The sequence below is a fragment of the Pogona vitticeps genome, chromosome 4, assembly GCF_051106095.1.
Source record: "Pogona vitticeps strain Pit_001003342236 chromosome 4, PviZW2.1, whole genome shotgun sequence".
NCBI lineage: Eukaryota > Metazoa > Chordata > Lepidosauria > Squamata > Agamidae > Pogona > Pogona vitticeps.
Genome location: NC_135786.1, coordinates 174,718,060 through 174,737,187, shown reverse-complemented (window position 1 = coordinate 174,737,187; position 19,128 = coordinate 174,718,060). Strand labels below are relative to the sequence as shown.

Sequence of the window (19,128 nt, the reverse complement as noted above, 5' to 3'; positions counted from 1 at the left end):
GACTGGTCGAGGTAGCTGTCTTGCAGATATGTGAAATATCAATACAGTGGTGCCTCGCTTAACGGGCGCCCCGTTTAACGACGAATCCGCATAGCAATGAAGATTTTGCGATCGCAAAAGCGATCACATTGCAATGTTTTAAATGGGAAAAAAATTGCTTTGCGATGATTGGTTCACTGTTTCGCTTACCGATTATCGCATAGCGATGATTTTCCAACAGCTGATTGGCGGTTCCAAAATGGCCACCAGGTTAAAAAAAAATGGCCGCCTGTTGTGTTTTCGCGCTGATCCTCGCTTACCGGACAGCGAAAATGGCCGCCGTATGGAGGATTTTTGCTTAAAGGTGAGTTTTAAGCCCATAGGAAGGCATTAAATGGGTTTTAATGCATTCCTATGGGCTTTTTATTTTTGCATAGCAACGAAATTGCTTTGCAGCGATTTTTGCTGCACGGATTATGCGGGGCACCACTGTACCTCTCAACAAAGCTGTGCATTCAAGACAGCTCTGGTAGAGTGTGCTCTGACTGAGCTTGGTGAAGGTTTATGTGCCAGTTCATAAGCCAGATTAGTGGTTTGAACTGTCCAGCGAGAAAGCATCTGGGAAGATGCTTGACATCCTATGTTTGGTCCTTGGTAACATATGAATAGGCGAGGAGACTTGCAGAAACTTGCTGTACGACAGACATAAAATGCTAGAGACCATTTCACATAAATGGTGTGAAGCATGCATTCCAAGTCTAAGGATGGTGATGGGAACAAAGTTGGAAGAATGATAGGTTAGTTGATGTGAAAGACATCCTTGAGTAAGAATGAGACATTAAGATGTAATGTGATTTTATCTGGGTGGAATTGCAGATAAGGGTAATCTGCCCACAGTGTTGCTAGTTCACTAGCTCATTGAGCAGATGTGATAGCAAACAAAAACAATGTCTTAAGAGAAAGAACCTTAAGCGGAGTAGTGGCCAGGGGTTCAAAGGATGAATGAGTCAGATAATGGAGAACCAGCTGTAGAGACAATTGAGGAGGCGGAGGTTTTGGAGGTGGTCAAATGTTTTGAGCCCTCTAAGGAACCTCTTAAGAGTCAGATGGGAGAGAAGGATTGATGCTTCTGAACCTGTAGGTTGATGCACTACTACAGCTGCAATGTAGACCTTCAATGTAGAATGAGACAGGCCATGTTTGAAGAGTTATAGAAGAAAGGAAAGAAGTGTGCCCACTTTTTGCACATTAGTCTGTGCAAAAGTACTGAAAACACTCAATCTATAGAAGTACAGCTCTGTTGTAGAGGGCTTCCGCGCTCTGGTGAGTACAGATGTCACTGTGGGTGAATCCTTAAGGTGGTGAGGTGGAGAGATTTGAGATATGGGTGAGTGACAGTGCCGTGCTTCATCAGAAGATGGTGAGATTTCAGGAGGCACAAGAAATCAGATATTGTTTTCAGTGTGGTGAACCAGGGCTGGCATGGCCACCATGGAGCTATGAGAAGAGTATTTGTTTGCTCTTGTAGGAGACAAACTTGTTTGCTGGATCGGAGGAATGGGAGGGAACATGTATACAAGATCTGGGTTCCATGGCATCATGAAGGCATCTCCTAGGAAGTGAGTGCCTCTTCCTGCCCAGGAGCAATACTGAGTGCACTTTGTGTTGTGTTCTGTGGCGAACGCATCGATAGTGGAGTTGCCCCATTTGAGACATAACTGAAGGAAAACAGTTTGATCTAGCGAGCATTTGTGTGTCTGGGTGGTGAATCTCCTTAGATGGTCTGCCACTGTGTTGCCTTTGGTGGCAACATGGACTGCTACTGGGAAGACATGGTGGGTGTAACACCATTGCCAAAGTTGCACTGCTAGGAGGAGAAGGGATAGTGAGTGAATGCACCCTTGTTTGTTGATATAAAAAGGGCAGTGGTATTGTCTGTAGCCATCTGGACTCCGTGTCCCACAATGAGAGATTGGAACGCATGGAAGGCTTTGATCACTGCCAGTAGTTCTAAGTGATTTGTATGCAACTGTTTTTCTTTCTTTGACCAGAAAGCATGCATTGTGTGGTTGTTGCAGTGTGCACCCCAAACTATGGGGCTTGTGTCAGTGGTCATTTGGATAGAGAGTTGGAGAGAGTGGAATGGATGACCGATGGAAAGACTGGTGAAGTCCACCAGGTAAGTTATCTGCCAGTTTCTGGCATTACTTTGAGGTACTTGGAAGAGTGTTCTGTTTGAACGTTGAATAGAGATATGTACCAAGACTGAAGACAATGCATCTTCAGTCTGGCGTGCTGAACCACTGCAGTAGATGCCATAAGCCCAAGAAGGTGTTGGGTTTGGTGAGCTGACACTGAAGCGAAAGGATAGAATGGGCATACTGCCTTCTAGAGCTTGAAGATTCTCTCATAAGGTAAAAAGACTGTGCTGCATGAGAGTCTAGGCATGCACCAAGACACTTTGTGAAAACCATGGGCGTGGTGGAGAGTCCAAAAGGAAGGGCCTTGAATTGAAATATGGCATTGTGAATGGTAACGTGGAGATATTTCCAGTGGTACATGTGTATTGAAATGAGGAAGCAGGAATCCTGAACGTCAATGACAATGAACCAGTTGTTTCTGCAGAGAAGAGGAATGATGCTGTCTAAAATGACTATTCAAAATTATTTGGGTTGAATGTACCTGTTGAGGTCCGGTAGGTCTAATATGGGGCAGAGGCCACCATCCTTTTTGGAGACTGTGAAGTATCGGGAGTAGAAACTGGTATTTTAATCTTCAACAGCTATTCTCTGGATAGCATCCTTCTGTAAGAGTGATGAAATCTCATCCTCCAAGATGGGTGATGGTGTTGCATGTTTTAATCGGCCTGTAGGGGGAAGTTTGGAAAATTCTATAAGGTAGCCAGATCGATGATGGCTAAGACCCAGGAATGATGCCTGACCAAGCATGGAAAAATGGTGCCAGCCAAGAGTGTGTAGGCATGGGGAAGAGGCAGATCCGGGGAGGGACTGAGTCAAAAATGTTGCTTGGCTTTCCTCTCCAGTCAGCAGAAGGGCTGGCATGGACACTGGCAGCTTGGGACTGATAATATTGAGGAGCCATGTGAGGTGGAGGGCATGATCTCTCAAAGGAGACAGGCTTGTATTGTTGATACAGCTGTTGGCAGATGGGAGGTTGGCGCCATTAGGTGTGCAGATACCTATGGTATTGCTGAGTTGAATAAGACCATGCTGTCTTATGGATTTTGTCGAGATTGTCCATAACGTCATCAGTTTTGTTGTTAAACAGACCAATACCATCAAAAAGCAGCTCTTCAATGCATGAGCAGATATCCTCTGTGATGCCAGCAGAGTGAAGCCATGCATGTCTTCTGACTGTAATAGATTTGGCCATGCTCTTTGAAGCAGCATCAGCTACATGGCGAGTAGCAATACATTCTTGCTTTGCCAAGGTCGTGGCTTTGAGGTGGATATTAAGACCAGCAGCACAGGTTTCTTCTGGTGTGGCTTGTAATACTGGTAGAAACTTGTTCCACAACTGTCTGTGGTATGCCCCCATCGCTGCCAGATAGTTAGAGACACACATAATAAAGGACATGATGGGATATAAGTGGCGTCCAAGAATGTCGAGCTTCCTGCCCTCCTTATTAGTAGGGGTTACATCAGGGCGATTTCTTGCTTGAGACTGTGTGGATTCAACAATTATTGAATTAGACAGCAGGTGTTTTACTAGGAAGGTAGTATCATCTCCATGAGTACGACAGAGGTTTTCTACTCATTTGGATACTTGAGATGGAGAAGAAGACTTATCCCACAGTTCTATGATAAGGGCGAGCATGGCCAAGATGAAGGCAAGACTAAGTGGTGATTATTTATCTTTACTGATATCGTCAAAAACCAGATACCATGTGGGTGGAGATGGTTGTTCTACTTCCAGCTCCAGAGCCTTAGTCATCTAAAGAACTAAGTGAAAATAAGAGTTGAAATCCTAAGGTGAGGGAGGGTGATTATCAGCAACATCTGAATCAGGTGTTGGAAGGTAAGTTGGAGATTCAAGTGACCTATCAGAAAGGGGACTGAGAGTATCAGTGGACAGTGTGATTGAACTGTCTCTGTGAGAAGAGAATCCCGGGTTACGAGATCAATGTCGAGACTTCAGCGTGGAGGCTCGGGCAGTACTCAACGTGGATGCATGCTGAGTTGGTGGAATGCTCTTGGATTCGAGAAGTGCAGGAGGTGGTCCTCTGTATGTTGTTGTGACTTGTACTGAAGGAGATTTAATCTATGATAGGGTGGTCCTTGAGTGGGCTGTGTCGGGTCCGATGCGGAAGAGCAGGGTCACTTCAATGTTAACTGGTGTCCGGGCAGAGGGTTTAGAGGAGCTCTCTTAAGTGGTTTCGGTATCAGAACCAAGCCAGGTTGTGTTTCCTGAGAATGTGGATGAGATTGATACTCAGGTGGCGATGGCGAAAATGATCCAGAGGGATACGTATAGGCATAGTGAACCCTCTTAGGTTCTTCATAGTAGTAAGGAACAGGTTCCTGACATAAGTCCAAATAGTCATGATGACACCAAGCTCTTCAATAGTCTCCATAGTGGGTGTCGCGATATTCCAGGTGGGGTCGGATACGACTGTAAGCCCTATAGGTCTCCTGATGCAGATAGCAAGGGGACAAATGGTGCGTCTTAGTGAGATGCTTCTGAGGTGATGGTGAATCCTGTATGATGGAAGCCAAAACTGACAGCTAAATAGCTGTGGCCCGCCCTGTAGATGGAGAGCTAGTGTGGGCAAGGCTGGGCTGGAAAAGGCATGAGCCTGAACATGGCCATAATTAGGTGAATGAGTCAAAGTTGGGGACAAGACTTGGCCTGAAGATGGCAAGTGTGGCCTGCCATCTTCCGATGCCAAGCTGATGCCAGTGGCATCTCTGGAGGATTCCTCAAGAATGGGCGATGGGAGTTCATTGGCAGCAACCATAGCCTCAGGCTGATGTTTAGTTTTAGATGCTTGCTTGGACTTCTTGTGTGCATATTTCGTAGACTCATCTGACTTTCTCTTTTGTTTAGGAGAAAACAAGTCTCGAGGTCATGGATGCCTTTGGGGTTGACATCAAAGATTTTGATTTTGAAGGCTTGTTCGATGAAGAAGGCTCGTTCAACACCTTGGGATGAGACAGACCTGGTTTTGGGATTGTTGCCAATGACAAGGCTCCAGCTGAAGTAGAGGCGTCTGCTCTCAGAATCAAGGTCTATGTAGGATCCATATTGTGAGGGTTGTTGGTGAGCGGTTTCAAAGAGTGCTTCCAAAGGAAGGATCTGAGGAGTTGCAATCTAATTTTAACCGCCAGTTTAGTGAGTCTTTTGCACTCCTGGCAGGAATGGGTTTGATGTTCTCCCAGACAGAAAAGACACTGATCGTGATCACCTGAGAGGGGAATCTTGTTTGCAGAGGTGCACAGTTTGAAGGACCCGCCCATGCCATAAAATGGCGGGAAAACAGGAAGGGGGAGGGGAAGGGGAAAGAGCAATCACAACAAACGTCCTTTTGAAATTGCAGAAGTTTAGATAAAAGTGACCTCACAAAAGGCAAAAAGGTGGGGAGAAAACACAGCTCCAGCATCGAGAGTAGTCTAACCTCAATGATGGAAAAAAGGAACTACGGGGCTCTGCAGATGGGTAGAGTATGCACACAGTGGGCATGCGTCCTGCCAAACGCAGGACTTTAAGCTCAAGAAAGTTCCCACGAATCCTGCGCAGGCGCAGAATTAACCCATTAGTGTGCATTCACAAAGAAGCAGCCAGCATTTGCCTTTAAAATATAGTGTGCTTGGAAGATTAGAGTTCCAAGATGCTCTAGACTTTGTTTAAAGGAAAATTTTGGCAATTACCCATTTCTGGTACAGCACCAATGACAAGAAGAAATCACTTTAACTTTTAAAACAATATACACAGAAAGTAAACCTCTTTTTTATAAGGTGATTTGCACTTCCAGAAGTTTCTTTCCTTGTGAACACTGTTTACCTCCAGTGCACCTTGTTTTGGGAGATGTTGTAGCTCTCCATTACTAGAGGAAATCTGAAGAGATTGTGAGAGTGGAAAGTATGGATCCAAGTGAATTTAATGGGAGTCAAAGCAACCCCCAGTTATGGTAGTTGCTTATTTTTTTTTCAAGACAGTTCTGCTATAACAGATGAGTTACCTTTCACTCTTCTTTAACGATCATCTAGCAAGGCACTGCTAAAGGAGCATTATTAATCAAATCAAAAGCCCTAAACAGTCCTCGTAAAACAGCATACCCTGGGTTTTGGAGTTTTGTTTTATGGATCAATAAGGTTGCGTATAATATTTAAGCTACATTTACAAAGTTACCTCTAAATAACAAAAGCAAGACACAAGGTTGGTTAGCTAGAGACAGACGTTTAACAGGATCTGCATATACAATTTTACGTAGAAGGGTAAGACATGGCAACATCATACAATCCATGATCTGTCAAAAAAGAAAATACTTTCGTTAATAATGTTTATGCATTCTCTAACTCAGTGCAGTATATTCCACCTTTCCCCAGCCCTTTTTTGCTTCTTTGGGGTCAATATTCTTTGGGCACTTTACAGTGTCTTCAAAAAAGCCTGCATGGTCCTGTTTCTTTTCTCTGCCTTTGATCCCTCTGTCTATAATCCCAGATCCAGAGAAATCAAAGCTGATCTATATCAGTATTTGAATATTCAATTAAAAATGTAAATCTAATAGAAAGATGTTACAGCACATTTTCCACCTTGTCTCATTTCAATCCTATGGCATTTTCTCTGCTGTAACCCCACAAAGGCCAATGCAGGCAAAAGCTTGGAAGTATGCCACAATTCATTTTAACAGAGACATAGATTACAGACTGAATTGCTTCCTCTTGCTGCAGTGAAGTATCTCCATGGCTAGGATGTGCAAAAGGCAGACATCATAAAGTTCCATTACCTCTTAGGTAACAGAAATGTTGCAAAGAAGAAAGATTTCCTTGTGTGCTCAGATTTGTTCAAAACAAAGAAGCAGATGCTTATCAGCTCTCCACATAAAAAGACAGGGATTCCCCCAAATTTTTGGTGGTGTATATGAACAAGTAAACACCTCCTACATAACTACCGCAATTCAGACATAACGTCAGACAGAATTCTCATTTCACATTTACATTAACCAGCTGTGGTCTGTCCAGAACACATTGGTTTCTTTCGTCCCTACTGAATTGTATAGGATTTTTAAAATTTTGACACTTTGCTGTATATGTTAGGCCTGAAGATCAAAAACATACATTCAAAATAATTCTTCAAAATCCCAACTTCCAAGAGGTATTTTAAAACCAGAGGTCAAGAGTGTGAATGTAACACTTAAGTCACAGCTCAGCACTACACACATGAGAAGACAGGAACATGATTGAAGGCATGGACCCATACCTTCCCTGTGGGCCGTATGAAATGAAACAAGAATAAAGAATAAAGTTCACTATAGCTGACCTGAAGCTGGCCTGCTTCTATGTGTGAACCAGAAAGCATGGTTTAACAAAGACTGCATCTATGCTACACTGCGTTTGCAATACCATTTTAATTGTCATGGCTCCATTCTAGGATCTGCATTTTGGTAAGGTACTTAGAATTCTTTGCTGGAGAGTGCTAGAACACTCCTCTAAATTGCAGCACTAGAGCTCTCTATCAAAGAATTTTGAATCTCTCAGCAAACTGCAAATCCCAGGATTCAGTAGAATAAAACCATGGGCATACAGTAGTATAGAGCAGTATCAAACTGTTATAACAGTGTGGTGCAGATAAACTATGAACTATCTTCTGGATTGTTTAGCTGGGTTATTGTGGACAGATTATAGCTCATATAAAAACTGTGACTAGAATCCATGGAATAATTGATTTACTTAACATTCTTAATCTAATGTTATTAATTCATTTGGATAATTCACTATCTTTAGCTTTAATACTGTGTCCCAATGATGTAAGCCACTTGGGTCCTTTCTTAGGAGAAAGGCAGGGCAAAAATATTTTAAATAAACAAATAATAAAATCCCGTACATCACCACGTAATTGAAAATTACAAAGGAATAATATTGTTGGGTGTTATACCCAAGGTCCAAGGAATACATGTCAACTGTGCAATTGCTCAGGCATTTTCCATCGCAAATAATCCTGCAATGCTCTTGTGTTAATATGTATCACAAACAGCACTATAGTGCTGGTATTATTGCAGCTATCATGGACATAATGATTACACCTGATAATTATTCTATCAAATCAAGATAATTTATCAGTGTAGAACACATAAATCATAAACTTGGGAGAGCTGTTTGACAGCAAAGCTCAAGTTATGTTTCAACTGCAAGTCTGCTAAACTGGATATAGAACTACAGTAACTGGTTACTTATTACTAAAATGGAGTGATGATGTGGGATTTAAACATGTTTAATCACAATGTAGGGATAAGAGCCAAAATAATTCTTTCTCTTAACCAAGCAGAAACAGGAAATTGGCCAAATCTGCAGCTGCATATTTCTCCAGTCCAACTATTTAATTCCTATCCAACATAATTTTACAAAGCTTATAATAATTGAGCATGCTGAGAAAAGTGTTGCATCCTACTAATGATATATATAGATTACCTCACCATCCCGGTCAACAAACTCAGCAAAGTAAGCAAGTATTCTGTCTATCACACCCCTCTTTTTTATAATGTCATGCATTTTAGAATCTGAAAGAGGAAATAAGAAACAAGCTCTAGGCATGGAGGCACATACATACTAACAACATGGCATTTGATTATGAAATATTTTGTTCATAATAAGTAATAAGAATTCCCTTCCCAGCAATTTTAAGAATCACAAATAAAATCTACAACAAAATGTTGCAGTGTGAATTCTCCCTTACATTCAACCATTCCCACCACCACCACTCCTTTTGCCCATTCATTCACTCTAATAGTTATTCTGGAGCCAATGAAGATTTTGTTTGAGATGTTTTTACAACAAGAAGTACTGCATTAGTACAGGTCATGCATTTAATAGCATTTCTAACAAATAACTATTGGATTTTCCTTCTGGTGATTAGTTTCACTTTGGCTACTGTACTAACTACTGAGTTCAAGCGTCAAATTGTCATTTGGCAAATGAAATAGTAATTTGGCAAATGGGTTGGCTAAATAAATAAAAATAACAAGCTGAACCCCCCCCTTCTTTATACTTCTGAAAATCCTAGGGTTCTTAAGCACATGGATACCTCGTGTTTGCTTTTCATGGCCATCGGATTGACAACATACTCAATGACATTCAGTATCTCTGTAACATATTGGCAAATAACAGAAAGGATTTTACCTTGCATAATTACAACTAATTGCTCAGCTGCAGACTTCCTCAAGACTAGATCAATGGTGTCTGAGATAAAAATATCATACAGTTTTTCAACTGTCTCAGCCTAAAAGAGAAACAAATACAAATCTTTATTGCCCTAGAAAAATATTTGTTTCTCTCATTCCTTCCAGGAGAGGGGCATTATCAAACATGCTAAATGCATATTTGTTTACCTTAAAAACTGACTCTCTTGCATCACTTAGCTTGAGTTCAATAGGCTTTTCCACAATTAATAAGTTAGGAATGCTGGAAAGGACACTGCCCTGCAGCAGTGGACGCTTCAGGCTCACCTCTTCATCAACCGTAAGATGAAACATTAAGTGTTTGAGTGCCATGGAACGGACTCTGAAGAAATTAAGAGTATGATTGGACATTTTCCTGGAAAATGCTTCCTACAGTTTTTAAAAAATACATGCACAAAATAAAAAAAAAGTTCTACACTAATTGCTACCCTTTTCCAAAGAAAATGGAATGTTTTTAGTGCATCAACTTTACAAGTCTTATCTACTTTAATTTCCCTCATCATCTTGTGATCCCAGTTAATCACTACTGTTGAAGCCTAGGAACTTAGTTAAGAGAAAAATGACATTTCCAGAACTACTCATTGATATGTTACTATGCTTGAAATATACCAAACAAAATTCATTGAACATATACATCTCATCTGACTGACCTGGATCACAATCGATAACAAAAAGACTACAGAAAAAACTGGAAAGTAGCATAGGGTAGCTCTCACTCAAAAGATATAAAACGTATTGTCGATGTTTGGGACCCAATGAGGTAACTACACTGCAGCAAATCAACACAAATGGAACAATCCTCCTCCTTGGCTCTGAACACAGCTTCAAGATCTGCTTCATAAGACTAGAACATCTTCTTAATCAGGTTTTTTTTTTGGTTCAGCTCAGAGAACAAGGAAATCCCATCAAGGGTGGATGGGGAGGAGGGATCGACTAGAGAGATTGTCTGCCAGGTTTCATTGGCAAAGGGTTTTTTTCCCACTGGAAAGACATTACTTAATGCTTGTCCACATTTGACAGGTTGGTTTTTACTACAACCCTTATTTATTTATTTACAGTGGTGCCTCGCTTAATGATTTTAATTGGTTCAAAAAAATTAGTCACTAAGTGAAAACATCGCTAAGCGAAACGCGGTTTCCCATTGAAATGCATTGAAAACCGGATAATCCGTTCCAATAGGAACAATTTGCCGTCCTTAAGTGAAAATCGCCATAGGAAACATCGCTAAGCGAAACGCAGTTCCCCAACTGAAATGCATTTAAACCTATTCAATGCATCTCAATGGGGGGAAAAAAACCAACAACAAATTAAAAGAGTCAGAACAAAGTCAAATTTGGTTAACAAAGGGTTTATTAAGTGCACTTTATGATTTCAAACATTTTAAACATTTTAAACATTTTAAATTTATAACATTTAAAAAACAGCAAACATGAGGCTGTTTAAACCATCGTTAAGCGAAACAGGGGACCCAAAATGTAATCGTTATGCGAAGCATGGTCCCAACATCGCTAAGCGAAAATCGCCCATAGGGACCATAGTTAAACGGAGCGCAAAAACGCTCTGAAAAAGTCATCGCTAAGCGAATTCATCGTTAAATGAAGTGCTCGTTAAGCGAGGCACCATTGTATTTATTTATTTTATTTATATCCCGCCTATCTGGTCAGTATGACCACTCTAGGTGGCTAATCTGCTAACTTACAAATCTAACTTCCTTATCAAGGCTTTCATACTGAAACATACACTTAACTGAATCTTTGTTGCCTTATCAACTCCAACAGCCAAATTCACAGCCAACCTTGTACTACATTAGTGCCTTTCACATATTATTCAGTTTTCTGGTATATGCCGAATTTCTTCTTGCAGCACTTCAACTATGTTACTTCAGTCTGAAAAGATTTTCCTAGAGGCACGTTTGCCATTAATATGGTTCACACTGGTCTCTCTTTCTTAACAGAGGGGAAATTAAATTCACTCACAAACACACACAGCAGCCACTGCCACCTATATCTGAAGGAACAACATATTCATATCCATAACCTTATGCAACAAACACACCATGGTGCTGCAGAAAACACAAGATGATTGCAGATTCACTCACAATGGCTTTTTTGAGAATAGAAGACGCAAGGCAGCCCTAAGTCTAGTTGTTCTTGGAAGAATCCCTTCTTTTTCTGCAGTTGTTTCACTTAGTGTGAGGATACAATTCCCAAGAGGTTCTTCTGTGTCTGCATAACCCTAAGTGAATATTATTTCGAAATTAGCATAGACTATTAAAGGGAAACAAGCATCATGCACTGAAATACTTTTCTTGGTAACAGTAAGCTGAAGTCACTGATCATTCACAAAACTAAATAGATGTGTGGCTCTTTGTGTTCACACATACCTATGAACAAGTGGAATCCAATTTTGGAGAGGAAAAGTAATTTGCTACAGTAGTTATCTCAACAGTGTTCTTTAAAAACTGTTTATTCTGCCATAATTGATACAATACACAATCATTTTGCATCTTAATGAGCTTTTTCACATTTACCATACTGGCACAAAGCCACTGTATCCCCAATCATTACTTCAAGAAGCAATGTAGAAAGTGATATAGTTCCATTCCCCCGGCAATCCTCCCTTACTGCACAACACTATCATTGCCCGTGAATACTTGCAAAACATTTGCTACAACCCATGTTTCAAGGACTAATGGAAACAACCCAATACATTTGGTTCCATCTGTTATAATAATCACAAATTGGTAGGAATTTCAAATCGACAAGGCTTAAGCAATGATTCTAAGGCATATTATGCTGAGGTACAGACAAGAAGAAACTAGGACTTGTTCCCTGAACTATGATCAGCAACAATTTTGGATGGCTATGAATTGCCTGATATGGTTCAGAAAAATGTCAGCTAAACCACTGGGAATGAATCTTTCCTATATATCTCCAGAACATTTAACAAACAAGATCATGCCTCTGTTTTTTATTTGCCTGGTTACCACGTTTATATATTTTTCCCTATTGGCAAACCAATTAAGCTTGCATGAAGACAAACTGCACTACAAGATGCTAAGATTACCTGAAGGACTGGAACAACAGGATAGAGGGCCTCAAGGAGCTTGTTCCAGGTCACTGCTGCCATCATTAATCGGCCCTGAAGAAGATACATCAGTATAAATGTGGCAGACGAGCATACCTGTTTTAATGAGAAGGCAACAGTGGAATAAACAAATAGTGCAACGAAGGGTAGCCAAACCAATTTGTAGGAGTCAGAAAGGGAAATTAGACTGTGCCTTGAAACTTTACACCAAATAGTTTACGCATTTTTAAAACAAGAAAGGACTGCAGTGATCTACAATCATGACAAATTTTAGCTTTGAGATTGGTACTACTCATTAACATAAGTGAGCTTGAAAAGAGTTTAAAACTTGCTGCAGAGGGCCTCAGAAAATAAGATAGGATTGGTACAATCTTCAAAGGCTCATAGCCTCTGTCCTATCTTAAGCGCTGATGCTGTGCTCTACGTCAGGGGCCCTCAACCCCCGGTCCGCAGCCCGGTGACGGTCCGTGGGCTTCCCAGGACTGGGCCATGGAGATGGATCTCCACTCCCGCCTCCGGGTGTGTTGTGCTTGTGGGGGGGGGCGTGTTGCACTTGTGGTGTGTGTGTGTGTTGTGCTTGCGGGGGTGCCCCCACCCCCATGCATGGAGCCTGCCCCTCCAACCAGTCTGTGGTTCCAAAAAGGTTGGGGATTGCTGCTCTAAGTGCCCTTGTAGAAGAAAGTAACAACAAGAACATTCGTTTTTAAAATGGAATTCAGTTACTCTAAGGGAGTAACTAGTGCTTATACTTTCTTTTGAATCAGTAACAATTATGTTAATTTAAATATTTTAATCTAGTTTTTTCTACTTTCAATAAGACTTTATTATTTTATAATTACTCTCCTTAATATTGTTTTATAATGATTTTTAAAATATTCTTGCAAAGCATCTTATGACAAATGCAATACAAAAATCAATTTTAAGGAAGATGAGTCAATACCTAGCATGTATCCTAAGCAGCAGTTGGGCTAAGCAAAAGTTCCCAATTGTATATAGCACCTTTGCATTCCCCCTTTTACTAAGTCACCTTGCTCCCGGAACAGTTGCTATAGAACCACACATAGAGATGCATGTGGCGAAAACATTTGAGTTGTTTTGTTTTGGGTTCTTTCAGGGGGGTGCCTCTTTAATTTTTTTGTCTTCCATATACCTGTTCTTTCAATAAACATTAAAGAAAGCAACATTCCGGTTTCTTCATTTTATTTTAACCCATTCCAGTTCTCTTTGGCATTCATCCAAAAGCCCTAAAGAACCCTTACAAACTACTCCAAAAAATCAGGAGCAAGGCAGGCAACAAAGAGCCAATGCAAAAACGATAAAGAACCATTTTAAAACTACTCTAAAAAAAGAGGCAAGTTAAGTGAGCTACTCTAAAAATTGGCAACGACACATGGGAAAGATCACCAAAAGTATACCAAAATGTACACATTTAATAGAACAAATAACCAGTAAATTAACAGCCAAATAACAATTTTTGAAAATAAATGTAAAGGGGAAAGCTACCCCAACACAGAGGAAAAAATATATAAACATTTAAAGCAAAACAGAATACACCCCCCTCTCCCAAAAATGAATAAAAGCAAGCAAGGAAATAAAGGCAAAAAATATAGTCACTTCACAAATAAAACAACTAAAATATCCAGAGATTTCTCTCCCCACTACTACTGATGCTTTATGTCCTAAGTTGAAAAGCTTGACAAGCAGGAACATACACTACAAGACAACATAGAGGGCACCAGAAGCTAGCTAACTCAGGGGCTCCCACAAGAAGAAGTAAAGCAAAGTATTTCCATCACTGGGTTTCAACCAATCCAGGCTCTTTGGAATAATATAATTTCTGGTCCCCTACTTCTGGATGTTCTGACTGGCTGTGATAGCAGCCTGTGCCACATTATTAGACAAAATATCTCCTGGTTAATTTCCCAGGTCATTTGACAAAGGTGAAAGAAAGGGTAAATGAAAGAGGGAAACAAGGAAGAAAGGAAAGAAGGAGGGAAGGAAAGGAAAGGGCTCTATTGTGTTCTGTCTTTCATTTAAACGAATTATACGTGTTTAACAGGATCTTCTTCGGAAATCAACAAAACACACAAAACCAAAAAAGGAAGCTTTCTTAAAATTCATGTTTAAGATGAAGTCCCACCACTATTAGCACCTACTCTCTTACTGAATGAAAACAGTATTGCTGATAACATTCAATGTTAACATTTAAACAGTCCTGCATTAAAGTAAAAGTTGCCAAAAAAAGTAATCTCTAAAAGGACAAAGGGCATAGATATATGTTAACATTAAAATTATTTCTATCCATGGGAAATAAAATAAAAAAAATTCAAGATTTTCCAGTAAGACCATTTTTTCAGGTCCTTCATTATCAGTAATTCCCAGCCTTGCATAACCCAGGTGTTCTTGAACTGCAATTCCCAGAAGCCTTCACCACCAGCTGGCTGTGTTGGCCAGGGTTTTGGGGAGTTACAGTCCAAGAACCCCTGGGTTACCAAAGGCTGGGAACCACTGTTCTATAGCAACCTAATCTGTGAAACAGAGGCGTGGGGAAGAAAAAAATTACTTTTCCTTGTGAATTAACCATTTTTTATCCCTGGAAATGTTTCATTATATTGTCATCTATTTAAACATTCCAAGATAAAATTTGATGCAATCTTATGTATTCTTAAACAGATATAGTTCCAAGGAAGTCAGTGAGGCTTACTTCTCAGTAATGATGTTCAAGATGCAAGCATACAAGACTAGATGTGTCACAAAGCAGCAAATGGCAATAAAATACATTAACTTGGGATTGAAAACTATGCAGCTCGTGGTGTATGTAATCCTTTTTAATCTTCAGATTAACACACAGATCTAACAGACAGCACACTGTACCTCATGTTGGGAGTCCTGAAGACCAAAACTACAGATTTCATAGAGAACTTTGGAATGAAGCAAGAAATGGACTCTGTGGCTGGCTGAAGAAACGGGTGCAGTGATATTATGAATTCCTAAGCATTCCTAGAAGGAAAAAAAAAGACATAAGATAGTTGCATTGATCAGTAGTTCTTAACCAGTGGGACAAAACCCCTGGTCACACAGAAGTAGTTAATAATGATGAGTGTTTCCAAAGAAATGGAATTAACTCTTCCTCAAAGGCTACATCTTCAGACATGATATGCTGACTCCTTCCAACCTTACCTACCACAAATCAATGCAGTATTTTGTAACACATAAGATACAAAAAGTTGAGAATCACTGATCCTGACAACAACAGAGGTAATGATTTCATGCCCCCTAATGCAACCCTCAATCTATGTCCAAAAAGGTAATATTCATCAAACCAAATGGAGACTACAACCAAGAAATCAAAAGATGAAGACTTGGGAGCTATGAAAGAAACAGAAATGTTCCTTAGGTTTAATGCTGGAGACCAAGGGGTTTTTAAATGCAGTGCTGTGCCTTATTATTCTGAATGGGGTTTTGGTGCTGAATTTGTTTACCATTTTTGGTGGCATTTGTTTGATTCTTTTAAAATATTTGAATAATTGCTGTTTTAGTTTTTAAATTTTGTCTTTTAAAGATGTAAATTACTATGGGTCCTTTTTAACAAGAAAGGTGGAGTAAAACAATTTGAAATAAATAAATAAAGATGATCATCCATAAAATGGTATCCTTTATTACAATGTATGGACGTGAGAGCTGACAATGAAGAAAGCAAACAGGAGAAACATTGATTCATTTGAAACATGGTGCTGCACAGGAACTTCACAGATGCATGGACAACCAGAAAATAAAATAAGTGGCTACTAGATCTGAAATATCTCACAAAGCTATGGTACTATTACTATATCATGAGAAGGTTTGATTCACCAAGACAATAATGAAGAGGTGAAGCCAGCTGGAAAAGAAAAAGACCTAACATGAGATGAATTGACTCAATAAAAGAAGCCACAGCCTTTAGTTTGCAAGTCCTGAGCAAGGCTTTTAATGACAGGACCTTTTGTTAATTCATAGGATTGCCACATGACACATAAAAGCAACATCAACTAGAAACGAGTATTATGGGTTGTGCTGCAGGCCTTCTTTAACTGCCTTAAATGAGCAGGTTTTTATAACAACCTTAGAACAGCAGAGCTGGAAGGGGCCCTCTGGATCATTGAGTCCAGCCCCTGTCAAGAAGGCACAGTGGGGAATCGAACTCCCAACCTCTTACTCCACAGCCAGTTACCTAAACCACTGAGCTATCCAGCAGTTCATATACATTAAATGACACTAGAGTAAACTATGTTTCAGCAGAAAGACGGTATGCACAGCCAAAGAAATTATACAGACATCTCTTCTCCCAGAAACTCAGCAGGACCTAAAAACACACAGGCAAAATTCATACCAAACAAGCTTCAGTTTGCAAAAGAAACCATTCCATTTTGTAGCCCACTGCTATTAAAACATCTTTTCAAACAGATTGTTCTATATGCATTTCTGTGCTATTATTGAGTGGAACAGAAGGTAAGCTGGTTTAAAAAGAAAACTAAAAGAAGCTATGAGCTTTTTAAGATGCTAACCTTAATAGTTTTGAGGCAGCAGCGGTAGGCTTCAGTTCTTACATTTGACAGCGGATGGGACAACAGATGGAGAAGCACCTTCTGACTCTCAGCCTGCAGCAATGGGCTAGCATGGGCAGACTTCCAGCTACAAACAGAAATAACTCAATAGAGAATGCAAAGTAATTGCTTTAAGACATGGGCAGCCAATTCTTTAAGCCTTGGGATGCAGATTCTTTCTAGCCAAGGCACTGGAGGGCTTCTAACTAATTCAGTCATTTGCTAATTTTTGTCATTATTTAGTTTATAGTTAAGCTGTCACTGGCAAAGCTGATATGCTAAGCTTACTTATCAGAAGATAAGATCCACTGGCATTTCTTCTTAAGAAACATGCTTCTGTGTATATACACTACACTACTCTTCAGTGTCTATTCCACCCGTTTTCTCCCTCAGCGTTAACACTGGGACTGTAAGGACTTCAGAGCAGGAGGCTATTCTGTTTTGTTTATTGACATACTATTCTGGAAATCATCATGTATCTCTCTGGCATTATATGAATATGGCCACATCAGCAAATCAAAAATCATATAGCAAGGTTCAATCAATTTATTAATTCAGACAAAATAACTTAAATATAGTGAACAGTCTCATTCTCTATCTCCAACAGATCTCGGAAAAAAATATATTAGAATACCTCCCCATACTTCCCAGTCAATAAGGCCATTGGCCATGCTGGCTGGGGAATTCTGGGAGCTGTGATCTTTTCCTAGCATCACAATTCTGACAAGTAACTTTCATGACCAATGCAAATTGTCATATACTTACATATCTGAGCAAAGATTGATTAACTCCTGAAGTAGAGCAAAGTACTGATGATATGGAAGACTTTTTAATGCCTGCTCTGCTAGCTCCAATAAATCAACAAAACTCTTTTCCCCCTTAAAGAATGAGGATACATGGTTATACTGAATATCTGTAATTTAAAAAATATCTGCAAGAGTCACTTAAAAGTTAGTAATCATGGAATGGTTCTTCAGTCATATGACTGATTATTCAATACAGTGGTGCCTCGCTTCACGTCGATAATGCATTCCATTAAAATCGCTGTTAAACGAAATTAAAAAACCCACTGAAACACATTGAAAACCGTTCAATGCGTTTCAATGGGCGAAATACCTCATCGTGCAGCGAAGATCCTCCATAGGGCGGTCATTTTCTGGTGCCTGTATAGCGAGGAATCCATCCTTAACACAGTGGGGAGCCATTTTGCACAGCGGGTAGCCATTTTGAAACTCGACGATCAACTGTTTTTACATCATCGTAATGCGAAGAATCGGTTCCCGAAGCAGGGAACTGATCGTCATGAAGCGAATTTTCCCCATAGGAACCATCGTAAAGCAGATTCAACATTTAACGAGGTAATCGTTAAGCGAAGCACCACTGTACAAGTCATTCATGAATCACAACAGAAGTAACCACTAACAATAACTCAAAAATAACACCAATGTTCAGGAAGACATTAGACCTAATAACCATCATATACAATCCTTAAATTAAACAGCATGTGTGAAACCTGCTAGTGAGAGAGAACAAGAGTAGTATGAACACGGAGAGGCCTTCCCGCATTGCAATGCAACTTCAGCAATGATAAGAGTAAGGATATACTGTCACATACAGGAATGGCCCTACTCAATGTTCCCTCTAATTTTCTGCCAGTGCAGGGGTGTTGGTGGTGGTTTCCAGCCACAACCAGAATCATCTGGGCGGCAACACTGGCCGCGGGTGCACGGCTGCACAGCTTACAGGGATCGTTGCCCCTACCATTTAGTATAGTGAAACAGCTATCTCAGGCAAGAGAACATGAGTATTGTTAAAGTATAAAGACTATTAACTATTTAATTTGTTGATAATCTGTTTTACTGCCAGGCAGGGTGGATAAAAATCAATGATTTTTTAAAATCAATTTTATTTAAATCAAATCCACCCTGCTGCCAGGAACGAAGAAGGGAGCTCATGGAATTTTTGCCTCATATGCCAAACTGGTGCCATTCATTCAGGCAGTAAAATGATTTGTGTTGCTGTCAACCTATCATGGTACAGTGGTGCCTCGCATAGCGACGATAA

General features: G+C 40.1%; 1 protein-coding gene across 1 annotated transcript in view; it reads right to left on the bottom strand.

Annotated features, from left to right (window-relative positions):
* Positions 1 to 19,128, bottom strand: part of RTTN (rotatin) — a 124,274-nt gene that overhangs the window by 81,887 nt on the left and 23,259 nt on the right. The window contains exons 13-21 of the mRNA XM_020796643.3: positions 17,830 to 17,942; positions 17,026 to 17,152; positions 15,356 to 15,481; positions 12,461 to 12,577; positions 11,493 to 11,629; positions 9,545 to 9,716; positions 9,336 to 9,435; positions 8,628 to 8,716; positions 6,349 to 6,466 (exon numbers count right to left, since the gene is read on the bottom strand). Of these exons, the coding sequence (XP_020652302.3) occupies positions 6,349 to 6,466; positions 8,628 to 8,716; positions 9,336 to 9,435; positions 9,545 to 9,716; positions 11,493 to 11,629; positions 12,461 to 12,577; positions 15,356 to 15,481; positions 17,026 to 17,152; positions 17,830 to 17,942 (1,099 nt within the window). The remainder of the gene's footprint in view (positions 1 to 6,348; positions 6,467 to 8,627; positions 8,717 to 9,335; positions 9,436 to 9,544; positions 9,717 to 11,492; positions 11,630 to 12,460; positions 12,578 to 15,355; positions 15,482 to 17,025; positions 17,153 to 17,829; positions 17,943 to 19,128) is intronic.